At 39.6% G+C, this 17,009-nt stretch overlaps 1 protein-coding gene and 1 pseudogene across 3 annotated transcripts in view; both read left to right on the forward strand.

Annotated features, from left to right (window-relative positions):
• LOC142061001 (neural-cadherin-like) overlaps window positions 1-9,151 on the forward strand; it is a 62,341-nt gene extending 53,190 nt beyond the window's left edge. For 2 of the 3 annotated variants that reach the window (XM_075101448.1, XM_075101450.1), the window contains 6 exons: window positions 1,981-2,104; window positions 2,665-2,845; window positions 3,676-3,842; window positions 4,624-4,888; window positions 6,625-6,805; window positions 7,780-9,151. In XM_075101448.1, coding sequence (XP_074957549.1) covers window positions 1,981-2,104; window positions 2,665-2,845; window positions 3,676-3,842; window positions 4,624-4,888; window positions 6,625-6,805; window positions 7,780-8,062 — 1,201 coding nt within the window. In that variant the 3' untranslated portion in view covers window positions 8,063-9,151. Of the gene's footprint in view, window positions 1-1,980; window positions 2,105-2,664; window positions 2,846-3,675; window positions 3,843-4,623; window positions 4,889-6,624; window positions 6,806-7,779 lie in introns of those variants that run through there. The other variant, XM_075101449.1, reaches the window with a different exon arrangement.
• A 1,533-nt stretch (window positions 9,152-10,684) lies between these two features.
• LOC142061249 (cadherin-15-like) lies at window positions 10,685-16,658 on the forward strand (annotated as a pseudogene).
• Window positions 16,659-17,009: the final 351 nt, after the last annotated feature.

A 17,009-nucleotide genomic window follows, 5' to 3' on the forward strand; every position in this document is an offset into this window, starting at 1 on the left:
TCTGGAGATGCACTGAAAGACAGTTTATTGTAAGGCCTTTGAACATTTTTATCTATCAAACTGGAGCAAAATTTTTAATGACTAGGAGCCTAAAAGCATTTGCTTTTCTCTAAGACCTTTTGGGCCAAGTCTGGACCTTAAAGCAGTAAACAAATTTTAAGGAACCAGTCTTCCTCTGAGTAGTGCTGCAATACTAAATGAAAACCCCAGAACATTATGTGGCTAGTACTGGAGCTTCTGTGGGCGCTGTGTGCCATCCCTTACCCACAAGATTTCTCTCTATTTATCAAGTAATTGTTCTTGAAAACCTCACTAAATTAGGTCAGTTGACTTTTTAATGGCAATAACTCTGGATCCTCAACCAGTCTTACTATCTCATTGCTATAAGTCTGAAGGCTTCTGCTGACAACCTTGGGCGAATGTATTAAGGCAGACTAACACATCAGGGTTTCCAGCTGGTCCAAGGGTTACTCCTTTGTAGCAGAGTCAGAGGAAGTGCATGTGTATTCATGCCTCAGCTGTTTGCTGCCCAGCCTGGTTTGCTTGTATAAACTGCTGATTGAAGTGGACTGGTGCTGGTGCACCTGTGGGCTACAGCATCTCCTACTGAGACATACAATCCACCTGCACGTGTTTGACACCAAGCTGGGAGAAATGACCAGTATGTTGGAAGGCATGGGTTGGAATTAAAAATGCAAAATTAAATTAAACAGAAAACAGGACCTGGAAATATACTGTATTTTTCCACTATGACAAAGGGCCAAGTGCTGCATGTAGGCAGAAATAACCAGCCTCACAAATACAGAGAAGGGAACAACTTCCACGTATCAGTAAAAGATACCAATGGTAGTTGGAAGGTGAGTCAGCAATGTCACAGTAACGTGAAAAAGGCAAGCACTACACAGTAACACCTCAACATGTGTCGATGTCTAAGATCTGGAAGATAATTCTTCCACGCTGGTTGCACTGTTGGGCCTCAGCTGGAGTTCTGGGTCCAGTTTGTGCACCACAGCACAGGACAGATGTGTACCAACTGTGTATAGTCCAGAGAAGAGCAATGACTATAATCGGCTTGCCTTGAGAATAGTACCTATCAAGAATGAAGGAACTGAGGTCACTTAACTGAAGGAAGGGAAAGCTGAGGAGAGATATGATAAGTCTCAGTGTATATAAAAGAATACTACAAAGAGGATTTAGACAATCTCTTCTGTACAGGGCCTTAAGTTACAGTGAGGAATATTCAGGTTATATTTTAGAGAAACCTTTTTACTAATAAAGATACTTGAGCTGTGGAGTAGATAGTCCCAGTAAGTGTGCTGATTAGCATTGGGATTGGATCTTGTCAGCAGATGCATGGAGCCCTCCTGGTCATGAAAGGAGCACACAAAAAAGGAAAAAATGTAATAATAAATGAAAACAATTACTGAATTGGTAACTCAGCCGTCACAGGGTTTCTTTTTCCCTAAAATATGTGGAATTCGTTGGCTCAGAGAAATGATTGGAAGACATTACAGAGCCTGGACATGTGTACTACACCTTTTAGACCACACTGACTCAACTTCTAGGTTTCTGGCCTTTATCATACAAAAATCAGTTTTTGTTGCAGTATTCCTACAGTATAGGATGAATGTGCACACAGAAGCACTTGAAGGAGAATATGGTGTCTAGAATATCACAGCTGTTCCTGACTAGAACACAGGCATACCTGAATTGTAATAGTGTCCCACAGTTAAACTCCCAATAGGCTTCACTGTCCTGTTTAAAAAACAAATTACCCTTTATTTTAAAGGGCTGGCTTCTGCTTACTGACTGACTGGATTTCAGAGAACATAGGTAAAATAGCTGTATTCTTTTGTTATTTTATAAAGCCTCTATTATTTGGAAATGCAGTGTAGATGTGTATTTATCTCCCTCATTATATGATGCCTATGTTTGAAGGTAAATTCATATCTATTTTTATTATTCATATGATTTTTAAAGGTATTTGAATGTGAACCATGTTCTACAGCTGGGTGGTGTAAAAGAATCGTTGCCGTATTCCTATCCACATTTGCTACACAAACACTTTTCTGGTTGTTTGCGCAATTTTATCTTGGATACTCAGGTACGAGAATTGTAACATTTTGCTTTAGCAAAGAAGTAAACTTTATTAAATTTTGGGGACATTTGTAGTATACCTGAAACTTTTGCTTTCATTAATCTATTCAATGCCATATGCGTCCGTGTAAAGTACAAGAAAATTCTGGATTTTTCTGTCATAATTACAATAACTACCTCAAAGTTATTTCTCAATTACAAACAAATGTATTTGTGAAGCAGAAACTGTGACTTTGTTTATCCCCTACTTTGTGCAGCTGGCTTCTAAGCTTCTTTGCACATTCAGGGAATTCTGAATGGCAATTGTAGAATGGTATATTTATGCCAGCTGTCTGCTTTGTTAGGAAATATTAGGGGTTTTTTGCTTTCATAGTCAGTTGAGTTTATTCAAAGGCAAACTGTGGTCTTGATAAAACAAGTTGAAATTGTAATATCAAAAAGCAAACTTAGCATCTTAAGCAATGCCGATTAAGAACAGACTGTTGTGTGGTATAGCTGTTTCTATTTAAGAATGAAGTGTAAATGTTTCTTAAATAACATTTTGTGTCATACAATTTTCTCTTGAAGGTGTATGACCTTCAGTCCCCTGCAGAGTCCCTGAATAGCTTCCCTGGCTGCACACTTACAGATGGGATCTGTGAGACCATGGGTTCTTCTTACTGTGGTATTCATGGGAGGTGTCTTGGAGACTGGGGCTCATTTGCTTGTCATTGTTTGCCAGGTTACTATGGCTATCAATGTGAGAAAGGTGAAGTCTGTTTTTCTGTCACATTATTGATAGGCTGGTAGATTTTACAATACAGAAAACTTAAAATGTTTGCAGGTAATGAATGCTGAGGTACTTTCTGATGTTTACATTGTATAAAGCCATGTTTCAGTGTAGTTCTGTGCGATTTTTAACAATTTTTTTTCTAATTCCCTTTGAGAATGTACTTTCTCAGTATCAGATAATTTCTTTAGTCCTGAGGGTGTTTGTGTAATAACTGTATAATGGAGACTGCATGACCGAAGAATTGTGAACAAAATTATTTGTTCTCATCAGTTTTTTGAATTTGCATCTGTTCACACTTTCAGAAATATCTAATAACCTAAAACTTAAATGTGAGTGTGCCAGTACCAGTTATTGTGCAGACTTAGAATTACACAACTGTCTGGAAGAGACTCTATTGGCTTAAGGATCTGTGCTTTCAGTATAGTAGGATCTTTTCTTTAGCCCTCATGGAGCCAAAGTTTGCAGCAAAAAGACAACTGTAAAATAGCAGGTTCTGAAGATTGGTTGTGGTGCTTAATACTTTGCCTGCCGTCTCTTCTTTTGTCTTGATCAGAGCTGCTACTTTCCTGCTGTCATCCTGTGTGAGCGCTGTATGGAGAAGCATTAACAGGATCAAGTTAGGAGGGAGATGAAGGGGTAGAGTGCGGAAGTTCTGGAAATAGATAAAGGGACATATTCCAAAAGACTATGTCTCATGGGTTACAATTTTTTTCTTTTCTTTTAACTCTTATTATGAAAATAATAGAAACAATAATATTTACCTCTACCTACAAAATGGTTTAAAGGTCTTTATCCTGTCTTTTTAGTTGCCAAAGAATACACATTTGGGCCAGGTAGTCATGTTCGCTATCAGCTTCCTGTCAGTGTGCCTGCCCGTAGGACACTGTTTGAAGCCATGATTAGGACGCGGCAGCCTGACAGTGTAATCACGAGCATGTTGTCTCGAAATAAGGATGAACACATCACCTTACAGGTGAGCAAGGCATCCCAGAGAGTAATAGCATGAAGTTAAATCAATGCCAGTGAATAGTTAGCCCAGAGAAGCAGTAGCTGAAGAGTTGGAAATAGAACTGAAAACCGTGTGCTAAGCACAAAAACTCTGGAATTTGTTTTATGGACACTTACAGATCTGATCACTCACTTAAGATACTGACTGCACAGCCATGATATCCGATTGGAATTGAAAGGAATTTATTGCTGGTTACAGTGAAGTATAGTTTGCTATACAGAATAGGATGAGTAGTGTGTCTGCCCTGGTGTCCTGTTCAGCTGTGGTCATGAGTGGCCGATTCTGTGTAGTTCAGACCCTGCCAAGAAAGGTGCCTGTAGAAGTTCTAGTGATGTCAGCCTCTCAAAATGACGACCTGTTCATTTTATACATACCACTGAATGAGTCACCTCTTCAGCCGAGTTGGTTTGAGCTGTCAGTGTAGAAGCGATACACCAGATTCTCAACCATTTGAAGAACTCCATAAATTTGTCCAAGAGAGAAGCAGGGTAAAATTACTCCGAGTGAATTACGTACTTCTGTGAGTACACTGCTACCAGTATTTAGTTTAGTTTGGTAGCACCTGAAGAATCTTTATATTACACTGTATGTGCAGTGTAAACATACCCTAAATTTAAACAAATGCTTTAAGGTTGATGATTATGTACAAGTCTTAATTCAAGTAATGTGACAGTTACAGGTCAATACATAATATCAGGTGATGACTTTTCTTCTCTTTCTTACTACTTTGTTAATTATCCACAAGGTTGTTCAGGGATTCTTAGTGGTCTCATATAATCTGGGTGATGGAGACTATTCTGTAAGCCTTCCCTCCTACCACATTGATAATGGTGAATGGCATCATATCACACTGGAGAGAAATGAAAATGAATTTACTCTTCGCCTTTATGAAGGAGGTGGGAAGAGAGAAATTCTGAAAGCAGCAGGAACGTACAAAGAGATTGTGATTGACCCCAGCAGCTTGGTCCTTGGAAACACCTACCCATTCAATCAAAACAAGAGTTTTCAAGGTGAGGAATTCTTGATCTCACTGTTCAGAATATGGACCTGTAAAAATGAGGGTTTATTGGCACTACATAGGAATACTGTGAGAAGCTTTCCTGCTTATGTAGAGCCCAAAGTAAATAGGTTTCTTGCATGACACTTTGCTAAAGAGACAAATAAACTGTTCTGACCAGGAAAAAGGTACAGCAGGGAATTATGTGCAACTACTGTTAGCTACTGGACTTGGAACAAAGATGGTAACCTCTTCACATGACTATATGTAGAGTATTGGTAAGGGGAGATCCAAAAGCTTCTCCAAGGGGGACTGTGGTTGGCTCATTGCATTAGACACACAGAGCTGATTTGTTGCATGGTTCTGCGCAGTCCATTCAGCAGCTCTCCTTCCCTACCAAATACAACTGTCCCTATGCTGAGAGGAATATTTCAGTTTTATACATGCATTGCACAGCACGCAACAAATTCTGGTTTATCATCTTTGTGCACTACCTTTGTATCATTGGATTTTACAGTCACTCAGTTGAAGCATTAACTAAAATTAGAAATGGTTTATTGAATTAGAGCTAACAGTTTTATTTAAAATTTTTAAAATTGTTAAAAAACAAATCATCTTTCAGCCTGGAAATTGAAGAGTTACACAAAGGAGAAATACAGAAAAACGCAAGGTTGAGGTATCCATAACAGCTTTTTAGTCTGTCCTCATTTGGCAGCTCACCCTTTGCTAAAATCACAGGATAAGTAATAATTGATGCACAGTGACGCAGCACATCTTTTGTACTGACAAGGAAGACACACACCATTACTTGGTTAAATGTGACTGGCGTCTGTCTATCACCTCTCTCTCCCATGCCTTCACCTCTTTAACCAGATTCTAGTAAATCCATTTGAAACAAGGTGGTAATGTTTTCACCAGATAGAAGTATTTCAGTGAGTAACACAAAAGTGCGAGGAGGAAACGTGTAAAATGTATATGCATTAAATAGAACAACAACTTACAACAATAACTAAATAAATAAAGTTTATGCTCAGAACTAGGGACCATATTTTGCATTTTTATTTATGGGAGTGATAGTATTTTTTTTTAAGTAAATGGATTAAAGAAGTCAAATGGTTACATGAAGATAATTTTAATTAGGGCAATTGATATTGCTGTTAAGCAGCTGAAACTTCAAGGGCTTTGTAGTTACAAAATCCGCTTATTTTTTCAAGGTATATGTTTTTATGCTGAGGCATCTTGTGTGTACAAAACTAATGACACTCATCCTCAGTATGAAATTTATATCAGTGACCCAAGGCTGTTTCACTATTTGTGGTTTGCTTTTCTATAAGGTTAAGTTGTAAACTAGAGTAAAAAAACCAACCAATCACAATTTATACTGGTACACACTGAAGAATATAACAGATTTTCCACATATAACAGATTTGGACTTTAACACAATATTTGGACTTTTCCAGTGAAAACATAGTGAAGGGGTACATGTTCCACTGTCTTGAACACAAGCAGATAGGGGCCTGCAGCAGCACTTGGTTTGTGTGTAAAACACTGGGACTCTTGATCAAAACTTTTAACAAATTCCGTCAAAAAAATGGAGAACAATGCTATGAAAGTTTAGGTAAACACAGTGCTAGATTTAAACTTTGGTAGCCTGGGTCCTTTGTTAAACATAAAATGCCAAATTTACAGCTGCTTCAAATCATTCTTGCTGAATGGCTTTTGAAACAGTCTCTTTGTGCCTTGCCTCAGGATGTATGAAGGATGTCAGATTTAATAACTACAGGATCCCTCTGGACACTCACGTGAAGGAGCTGGTGTCAGTATTAAGTGCCCAAGGCGTCAAAGAAGGCTGTTCTTCAGAGGCTTGTAGGAACAACCCTTGTAACCAGGAATTTATTTGTATCGATTTGTGGATGATGCATGAATGCAGGTAACTGGTGGAAATATAAGCACAAAACACTCCAGATTCAGGTGGGAAAGGGTGGATGCTGAAGAAGTGTGCAACTTGAAGGCTGCCACTGGCAATCTCATCAAATCAGTTGAACCACAGTGAAACACTAAGCTAGATGCCTGCACAGGCGTCAGGTCACTCAGAGAACACTGCCCTTAGCTGATTTAAATCAGTGTATCTCCATTGATTCGGTAACAATTTCAGCTGCCTGTCTTAATTGAAGATGTTTAAAGAGTAGCAGCAAATCCAGAATGTTTGTAAACCCTGAAAACCAGGAAAAGAGGGTACGTTAGCTTGAGTGGAGTGTAACACTAGCATGGCTAGCTGTATTGTGAAGCTCGTGCTGTGCAATGTAGTTGTGCTTTCTTTTGTTAGCATCTGACTTTTTATACTGTCTTAAGCTGTGACCTCTGTTCCCTTACAGGCCACGTGAGTTGCATTAGAAGCACTGCATCATTAAGCTCAGAGTTCTCGTGTGTGGTTGGGCTGAGGTTAGGACAACACTAAATCAAGTTAGTTGTGCTGTGAAAAAGTACTCCTTAAGCATTACTGACTGCCACTGTCTATAAAACAGAGTTTTCTAGAGTTGAATTTTTTTCTGGAAATTCACTGTGATGGAAATACGAAGAACATAGCATAGCTTGTCCTGCCTAGACAGAACTGCAGACCCTAATCCAGCTATTCTTCACTTGGGTAGTCTTGCAGGAGCCGGTGGAACTACCTGAGTTCTGAAAGCCCCAGATCTAAGGGTTTAAAGTTGTGGAGCTCATTGTTGTATGACTGCTTTAGGAAAGACTACAGTCATGTAATTATTCCAAGTAACTTACTTATAGTATCTACTTTAGAAACTCAATGTACAGTGTTGTTGAAGATTGTTCTGAAATCTTGAATGCTGTGTTTCATGCCTACTTTCCTCAAAGGTTAATGGTTTCATTTTGCCTTCGTCTTTTCAGTTGCCCTCCAGGACATATGATGATGGAGAATGCCACTGGTAGACAGTGTGTCTACACTGCATGTGCTAAAAGGCCCTGTAACTATGGTACCTGCATCTCACAGTCACCAACCAAGTTCCAGTGTCACTGCCCTGATGGCTATACTGGACATAACTGTGAAATCACACTGGCGATCTTTCACAAGGATACAGGCCTGAGCTTTAGTTCTGTGTTTGCCATCTGCATTTGCTTTTTGGCGCTGTTAGGTAGTTATGGCAACTACATCTTGTATTACCTGTGGTGAACTCCTTTATCCATCTTGTCCTGAATAGTTGTCATCTCATCCTCCTGCTGAAAAACTCAGTTTCCTAATGGAGACTTGACTCTGCCTTCAATTCTTTGCCACGGTCTCAGCTCCATCCGGAACTTACTTTTCATCCCTGTGTGCATATATTGCTAAGTGAATCAAGATTTGTGAGCGATGGAAAGTCTTTGTAGTTCTATTTTCTGCACCTTTTCACTTCGTTGCTAACAAACTGTTCAGATGCATGATTGGAAGCAAATTCAATTGAACAGCAAGAATGGAAATTGCTGCCAGATAAACTTTGTTTAAAAAAATCTGTTTCACGCTCATTAGTTTTTTCAGTCTAGAAGAAATACACTGTCCGGTAGGAATACACTTGGTCAGACAGGAGCAGTCTGTTGCGTCTTACCAGTGTCACAACTCTTAATGGCTGTGTTTGGCTTCCTCAGCCATTTTCAGGCTTAGGCATTGGGTCTCAAAAGGAAGAGGGAAGGCAAAGAAGGATGTCACTAGTGACATCTTTGAGTCCTTCTTGTTTATTAAAATCTCATGAAAGTTTGCCTGAGTAAGGACATAGGATTTTTCTCATGGCTATTTCAGTGTTAAGCTTCATTCAGAAGTCGTAGTGAGAGTATGAAAATATATTATGGACTATTTTGAATCTATCTGTTGCTACTTGAAATACCATTGCTCTTCCCCAGCTCTGCTAGATACTATGTTTGCCATGCAAATATGAACAGCAAATGACATGGGAAGCTGACTGGTTTCACAGCTTTTGGGATCCCAGTTAGTGGAGGTTAAGAGATTGTTGTGTTAAATGAGGGGGTTTGTGCTGTGTCAGAGTTGTTTTATTCTGAGCTGGCTTTGTGTTGCTGCCTGTGCTTGACTGAATGTGACTGAATAAACAACAGTGTCTTTTACGTAATAACCCTGCCTATCTTTCAGGTCTAAATTATGAGTTAGAAACAGTTGTTTTTAACCAAGTGGTGTGCGTTGCCATGAAAATTTTAGATGTGGTTAGCAGTGGTATTATCACACAACTGTAACTTTTGTTAGGAAAATTTTTAATAAAATCCCTCGTTCTCAAGATTTCAAATACCCTTTCTCTTACACAGCTTCCAGAAAGCAGTAATGCCCTTAAAAGTGGTTAATTCATGCAATTTTAATCACAGATTTATAAGTTCCAATAGATTAGAAAAGCTGCTTTTCTGACATCTGATTACATTCTTTAAATTTAAATATGGAACAGTTTTGTTAGGAAATCAATACCAGGGCAGCATCACGTTGGTTCGATACCACACAAACCTTCCCCAGGAGGAGACTTCAGCTCACTTCGTTCAGTTAAAGACACGGTGATACTCTGGAGCTTGCAACTGCTGTAACACTAATGCTGTGGGTCAAAGAAACAATAAACTTCATAGAACGCTTTTAATGACAGCACTGTTTACTGACAGCTCAGGATCACAAGATCCCAAGCAGAAAATTGGGCAGGAGCTTACACTGTTGGTATCTGTATGGAAGAGATACTGTCTTCAGTGGGGGTACTTCTGGTTTACACTCTTGTTATGCTCCTGGAACATGGGCTATATTATTTTGTGTGTTGGCTTTTTATTGGCAGTCAGGGTAAAAGAATATGAGAAAACATTTAAAAGACATCTTGGGTATCTCAAAATCAGCCCAGCTAAAAAATGACCTTGCCAAGAAGTTACCATGTGTGAAAATCCGTGAGATGCGTTTCTGTAAATTTGGGGATGGGAGAGGAAAGGGAAACGTACATCTTAGATGCATTGATTCAGCTTGAAGGGTACAGCTGCACAGCACTGTGCATGGAACAGACTTGGTGGACACCAGTTTTAGTCCCAAGGTCATCTAGATGCTGCTTCACAGAACTGCACTCTGCCGTGTAGATATTCGCTAAGAGATTCCAGTCTCTTTAATTCACTGTGGTGTTAGCTGATGGTATCCAATGGTTTGATGTCTTCCTATGAGCTTTCATCATTTTTTAGAGTTGGTAACACAGTGTTAGAAAAGTTTCTATTTACATAATGTTCAGTACCTGATGTTGAAGCTTTACAGCTGTCTGTGTGTAAATGCACCTAAGCATTTAAGAAAAATATTTAAATCTATAGATGCTAAGGCAAAATATGCCTGGTTTTTTTTTTTTCTAGTAAACTGTACAAGTCATTTCCTCTTTTGCCTCATGTCTTCTTGTGCTTCATTTCTGTGCCATTGAACCTGTCCCTGTCAGCACACCATTATGTAAGTGCTCCCCCCTTGTGTGCATTTTCTCTTACAAAGTTCAACTCAACAAGTTAAACAGGTCTCTGAACAGCGCTTGGGTTGTTCAGTTGTTCAGATAGTTATGCTTTTAACAGCTTCAGAGTTACACTTTAAAGGGTATTTTAAAATGTTCTTTAAAGGCCTTTTCTTCTGTCTTTGATGTTCATTTGTAACTATGTTGAAGAGTGCAAAAATCAAACATTTGCTGAGGAACACAAAACTACAGCCTGCTGGCTCTGGCTGCAAACCAGTGCTGCAGTACTCATATAGAGCGGCTGCTGTCGAAGCTGCCCTGCAGCGCTTCTGGATATAAACGTTGTATCGGTTTCTAAGTGATGTTCTGTTTTGCTCCTGTGTGTTGACACAGCTCTGTTCACTGCAGTATTCTTGTGGGCTCGCTGGAAGAGTCACAGAGGTCTGAACGGAGGACTTTACCACGTATCTGCACATCCTGAGGATTTGGAGGACATCAGAGAAAATATCCTCAACTACAATGAGGAAGGGGGAGGGGAACAAGACCAAGTAAGGATCGTTGTGTTACATTACAGTTAAAGAGCCTGGTGGCTCACCGTGCTCATGAAAAGATATTTTTTGCTATTCTTTTGTAACTGAGGACCTCAGCCTTTGTTCTGCTGATTCATTACTGCAATTGGTAGATGAATTATTTGCAAGGTTATATGAACACAAGGGTGCACGTTTCTTAAGTGGTGATAAGTGCCTATCAATTTTTAATTTGTCTTAAAGCAAGTGATCATATGTGCATATTTAAAAATGCTCGGAGAGTGAGTTTAGCAGTAAAGAACTATCAGCTGGTGGTTGTAGTTTCATGACTCAGGAGCTGCTGAGGTTCTCAGTGGTGATTACTGCTGTAGCACTGAGGGCTTGAAAGAGCCCGGCATGAACTGTTCGTATGGACGGTCTCTTTCTGCAGACTGTTCATAACAGCAGTTATTCCGACTTGTTAAGAAACCAAGGTTTTATGTTTGTTCCACCTAAAGCACATGGTGGTTGTGGAAGAACCTTTCTGCATTTTTCTGTTTTGGACAGAAATATGCTAGTGAACACAAGCCGTTTTTATACTTACAGTAGACCAGATTATACCCAAAACAGATAATATTAACATTTCTGCTAACTGTTTTAAGGATTTCTGTGTCAGTTTAAGCCAGAACTTTGCAAGAAAACTGCAGATATTATAGACGAGTAATTTAAATAGATTGTTTGCTATGTTTAAAAAAGGTAGGGAACTTCATTGTTACCTTTGAAACCGTTCATTTCATGGATTGCAAACGTGGTGTGACTCTGCAGAGGTAAAGATAGTCAGGGCGCTAATGTGATGGATCAATAAAGGCTGGTGATTTTTTTAAAAAAAGAGGTTAAATATGACCTGTCCCAGAATTCCAAATATCTTCAGGATTTTTTTAGCTATAAAAATACAGAAAGTGTTTTACCAGGTCACCTGAGAAAATATTCTTATTTGTAGAGTATCCTTAATTTCTTGATGCATTAGTGTGAACATAATAAATACAGGGACCTTTTCCATGTGGTAACAGATACAGCTATATGCATAAATCCTGTTTTCCTTAATAAGATTAGCTTCCCCTGCAGTACTTTGCAATTTTACACCCAGAAGGTCTATAGAGGAAATCCACAGTTACTGTATGACATATTTAATTACTTTTGGACAGTCCTTAAACTCCTTATTTTAAGCAGTGGAAGCAAATTAGTGACTTGATGATCTTTATCTGAGGCTATTACTCTGTCTTGAAGAAATGCTGCTTGGAGTGAAGCCTCTATGGGCTCTGGATACTGATTCAAATTTTACAGTTGCTGGGATGGCAGCAAAAACTTTCCAGTATTCTTTTTAATACCTAATTTTTTTGTCTAGATTTTAAAAACCAAAAATACCCAGAATGACAATACCTTAATTGTATTCTAACGTTACCTCAACAATCAATCCCGAGGGTGCTTGCACAAGAGAGTTTTGTCTTGGTAATGTTAGCGGAGGGTAGGACTATGGGGACAAGAGGGTGTCTTACTAAGAAGTTTCTGCGCTTGAATAAAACTGTCCCTCAGAGGAATTAGGAGGTCATAAAAATTGCAGTATATCCATGTGCTGTTGGGTACATATTAACACAACTGAACACCGAATGTTGTTAAAAGCCAGCTTGGAAGCTAGAGGCAGGGATCAACCTGGGTTTCTAGACTGCCAGCTAGGAATAGTATATGATCAGAAGAAACGTGCCATTTTAATGAACAACTAATAGCAGTGAAGGATGTTTTTAACATCACGCAGTTCACTGAAGGGATGATCCTTAAATCTGTATTTGGACAAACTCCATTTAAGTTTCATGCGACTAAAAGTTGCCATGTTTTATTGGTTATACTGGTAGCTATGCTATTATCAAATGCTCATAGTGGGATCCTGCTGTAGCTTGCACTTGTTCAGAAGATGCCTAAGATAGGCACCTGTGCTGTAGGTCTCACACTGTTCATCACAAACAGTATTTAGTCTCTGGATGAATGGAAATGAGCAGCTATTTTATCTTACAGTCCTGTCCCAAACCCTGGTCTTGCCACTTCTTGTTTGCAGGAGTGGTGTGTTTTGGGTTTTTTTTTTGTCTGGTTTTGAAGTTCTCTGTCTCTGATTGAAATTCAGCAAAGGCTGACCAAGATTACCTAGGATAATCTCTTAGAAAATGGTTATACACAGTTCAGTGTGCGAGAGAATAAATGTAATCTTTTGGAAAGTGCTGATCTGACAGCCCTGTCATTGATGGCTGCTGTTCAGATGAATAGCATGAGCAACACAAATAATTACTTGTTTGCTCTGATGAATTCTGTCTCACAGACTCTGTCAACGTTCTTCTTTTGCCTGCAAGTTAACTCCAGAGACACAATCTTTGCTGGAAGGTGATGGAAGCTGTAGGACAACACTTCTTTTCTCTCTTTCAGCTGGCATAAAGATTCTGATCGGGGCAATTAACACGTACTGCACTGGAACCTTTTCTGACAGCAGCTGTACTCCAGGAACTGCAGCACAATTCTCAGACAGCGTTAACGGCTGCCTCACTAGAAGGGAAACTGCTTTTTTCTTTTTTTTTTTTTTTTTTTGCAATAGGTAGTTACTTGGCTTTTACAATCATGCCACTCCCATATAACGTAACGAGCAATTATTCCACAGATGGATAAAATTTTAACAGAAATCACTGTAGATGTTTGAACTACTAATGCAGGAAGATTTCTTTTAATATGGCATTTGTGAATATCCTCTCTCACCTTTGTTGCCAGACTCATAATCAGTGTTTAATGATGAAAAAATATTCAGATCTGAATTTCAGAACAAAAATTTGGGGCGCTTCTGTCATTTTTATTTAGCTTCTAACATGAAATTAGACTTGGTTTTGAACATAGGTGTGTTAGCGCAGGCTGCACAGGTGTTCCTCATGCATTCTCATCTGCTTGGTGAGTGTTGTCTTTCTTAGGCATGTTGTAGTGGCAGAGTTGGTGGAACAGGCCAATCCTTCATGTGTTCCCACCAAACGGACTGCCTTGGGGTTGTTCCTTCTTTATTTCCACTAGAATGTGAAGTTTTGGGACCTGCAGAGAATATTAGTTTAACGTGAATGGTTTCTCACTCCAGGATGCATAAAAGACGGCAGAACTGCAGCTGTGTGTTCAAACCAGCCCAACCTACTCCCTCTACAAGAAGAAAGAAAACCCAACAAAACCGAGCAGTTTCTTCAGCGATGTGTTCCCAAGCACGCAGGAGCAGACCAAAATGTCAGCGACTGCTGAAGCCTCTTTTACTAGCGGGGACTTTGGCCAATACTTGTCAGATGCTGTCAGAGATGCTGACTGCCATCCCCAGGCTGTGCCCCAGGACTCGCTGTGGGTGTTTTGCACCGAAGGAGACGGCTTAGTTGCCAGCAGTCTGAGTAGTACCCTGAGCTCCGAGGGACTAGAGGAGGGTATAGTGTATGATGACATTGAGACACTGAGTGTACTGTACTCACATACAGATGCAGAAGACCTGTAGGTCACCAAGTCTGCTGTTTTCAATGTTTGGAAGCAAGGGTGAAAGGCAGATTTTTCATGCTCTTCCTATGTACCACACCCCCCCCCCCCCCCCCCCTTTATTTAACCCTGTTATGAGAAGCGGTCAAATTCCCACTAATGAGCAACAATTTGCATCTAACTGAAGCATTCAGTAGTAGGAGCTAATCCTGGGGACATTCTAGACATTTACATTTGGGGACACAAACTTACTGGAAAGAATAAAAGGAGAACTTGGGGTACTTAGTAATTCACATACAGTGTTTAAGAAATAAATAGGTTTTTTGTCACTAATGTAATAAAGCACTCTGAGAGATCCTCTTTACATAAGCTAAGATGGTGCTCAAAGGATGAAGAAAGCATGTGGTGTCTACTTCTTTCAGCAGGAGATTTAGCCGTTATTTGAAGAAAAAAGCACATTGTCTTTTTCTTGTTGAAATAGAGCCCATGTTGTATTATATCCATGTCGCTTCCCTGGCTGGGGCCCTGTTACAGCACCTGCTCCCTGGACGTAGTGCAGCTGAGAGTCAATGGATCCAGGTAAAGGAATGAAGCAGCATGGACAGTGATCTTTAACTGTGGTTGTAGCTTGATGAAATCCCTTTATGCTGTCATATAAACGCAGAAATGGAATTTAGCCACAACACATCAAATTGGCTGCTTGCAACTAAATACTTCTCTTAATTAAAAGGCCAGGTTTTCTAAGGTGCTTGCCTCAGAGGACGCTAGTTAGGAATTTCAGTAGCAAGCACCACAGTTCACCACAATCTTTCGTTCCTAATGGGCTACTAAAATGAGCCTAAACTAAGGACTGGCTGGAACCACATAATTTGCATCTACAGTCCTGTCCCTTGTGTTCTGCTAAACCTCCTTTCATAGGAGCACTGCAAGAATTAGGTTTGAGAGGCTGGAGATGGACTGGTTTAGTAGAAGCACTGACCAATTGCAGTTGCAGCCAAGTAATGCCTTGGGAAGAGCTGCCTGGGGACGCAGGTGCATTTTTCCGTGAAGAAAAAACCCAACATCCCTTGGATGCTGCCAAAATATGTAGTGGCTTCAGGATGGCAAAAGACTGAAGGTCTTCCCTATAGCCAAAAAAGAACTTCACCCACAACTGGGATTTCTAAAACCAAAATCCTGTGATAAACAAAGCCCAGCCAAAAGTCTAATAACTCAAAGTTGGTAATTTTCCAAAAACCATGCCTGACAGCACGTAGTAATACAGGCCTACCTCAGATACATTTTTAGGAGAAAATCATGATCAACTGGGGACAGAGAAACAGGGAAAAACTAACAGCAGTTGCTGTTAGTGGAATATTATGCTCTAAATTATCAGCACCTTTTTCAGTCCAGCTAGTGTTCTGGATTTTTTTTAAAAAAGCTTGACAATATTTGGAAGAGAGAAGCTTCCAAAAAAAAATTTTTTTTAATTAAGACCACTTGTATATATAAATGGAGTAAAGTGCAGCAAGAACACAGTCTTGTTTTGTGCTGTTTCTTGATATACAATATGTAAATTTTATATCCAGCTGATGATATATCCTAGTCAAAGATAATTTACTTCATTTAAACAAAGCATAAAACAATGTATTGTAAAATACATTAAGCAAAGCAGTTTTACAGTTGCATCAATAGCTTGTTTTTGGAGGTCTGATTTTTATTTTTTTATATATATTAAAAAACCGAACCCAAATAGGTCATTGCAGTCTGCAGGCTAGCTTGATTTGCACACTTCCCAAACGAGAAACGCTCACAGTGTCTTGTCTCTGCATGCATTCGTGGCACACTTTGGAAGATCCTGAGCACACAATCAACTGATGGTTACACACTGCAGATAATGGGGCATTTTCATCTGGAAAAGCTAAATGCCATTTTTACCCATGCCTAATTGTTCTGATGGTACGTGGTCTGCAATTCTGTAATTTTCTGATATGTTTACCTGTGAGAAAACACAGGCTGAAGTATCTTGCCATGTTCACAAGTCAGGTACATCAGCTTCTGTATTTCATTGTCATAGCAGTCACAAAGAGGATATGAAAAATGAAGAAAATACATATTCTGCACAAAAAAATCTATTCCTTCCCCAAACAGCGGTCATTTTGTCTGCATACCTTGTTTTCTTTCCCTAACTATGGCTATGCTGTCATTTTGGCTGGTTTTAATCTAATTTAGCTTGTAAGCTCCTTGGGGCAAGGACTATATTTGCCTGTGAAGGCTCATGCATATCTAAGGCACAGCATAAGTAATAAATAAGCCTTCAGAATATCATGTCTATTCCTTGCATATATCTAAGGTTGTCTAAAACTTGGGCTCTATTGAATTATTTCTTTCAGCTTTGCTCAGGTACTTCAACAGACATGAGTCAGGCATGCTGTTCTGTCTGAAAAGCTGAGGGAAGCAGCAGTTGCTTCTAATTGATGTGTGGGCTCAAGCTCTAGTTAATGCACGCAGAAGATGTTACCGTAGCTGAGTTTGCCCAAGTGCTGCAGCTGGCTTGGGCCACAGACCGGTATTTCTCTCCACTACTCAAGTGCTTTTTGTGTGTAGCATGGGTGTGGGTTTTGCAACAAACAGTCAATTAGTCTGAGGAGGAGGAGATCCTTAACTACTTACA

Source organism: Phalacrocorax aristotelis, chromosome 8 (genome assembly GCF_949628215.1).
Source record: "Phalacrocorax aristotelis chromosome 8, bGulAri2.1, whole genome shotgun sequence".
Taxonomy (NCBI): Eukaryota; Metazoa; Chordata; class Aves; order Suliformes; family Phalacrocoracidae; genus Phalacrocorax; species Phalacrocorax aristotelis.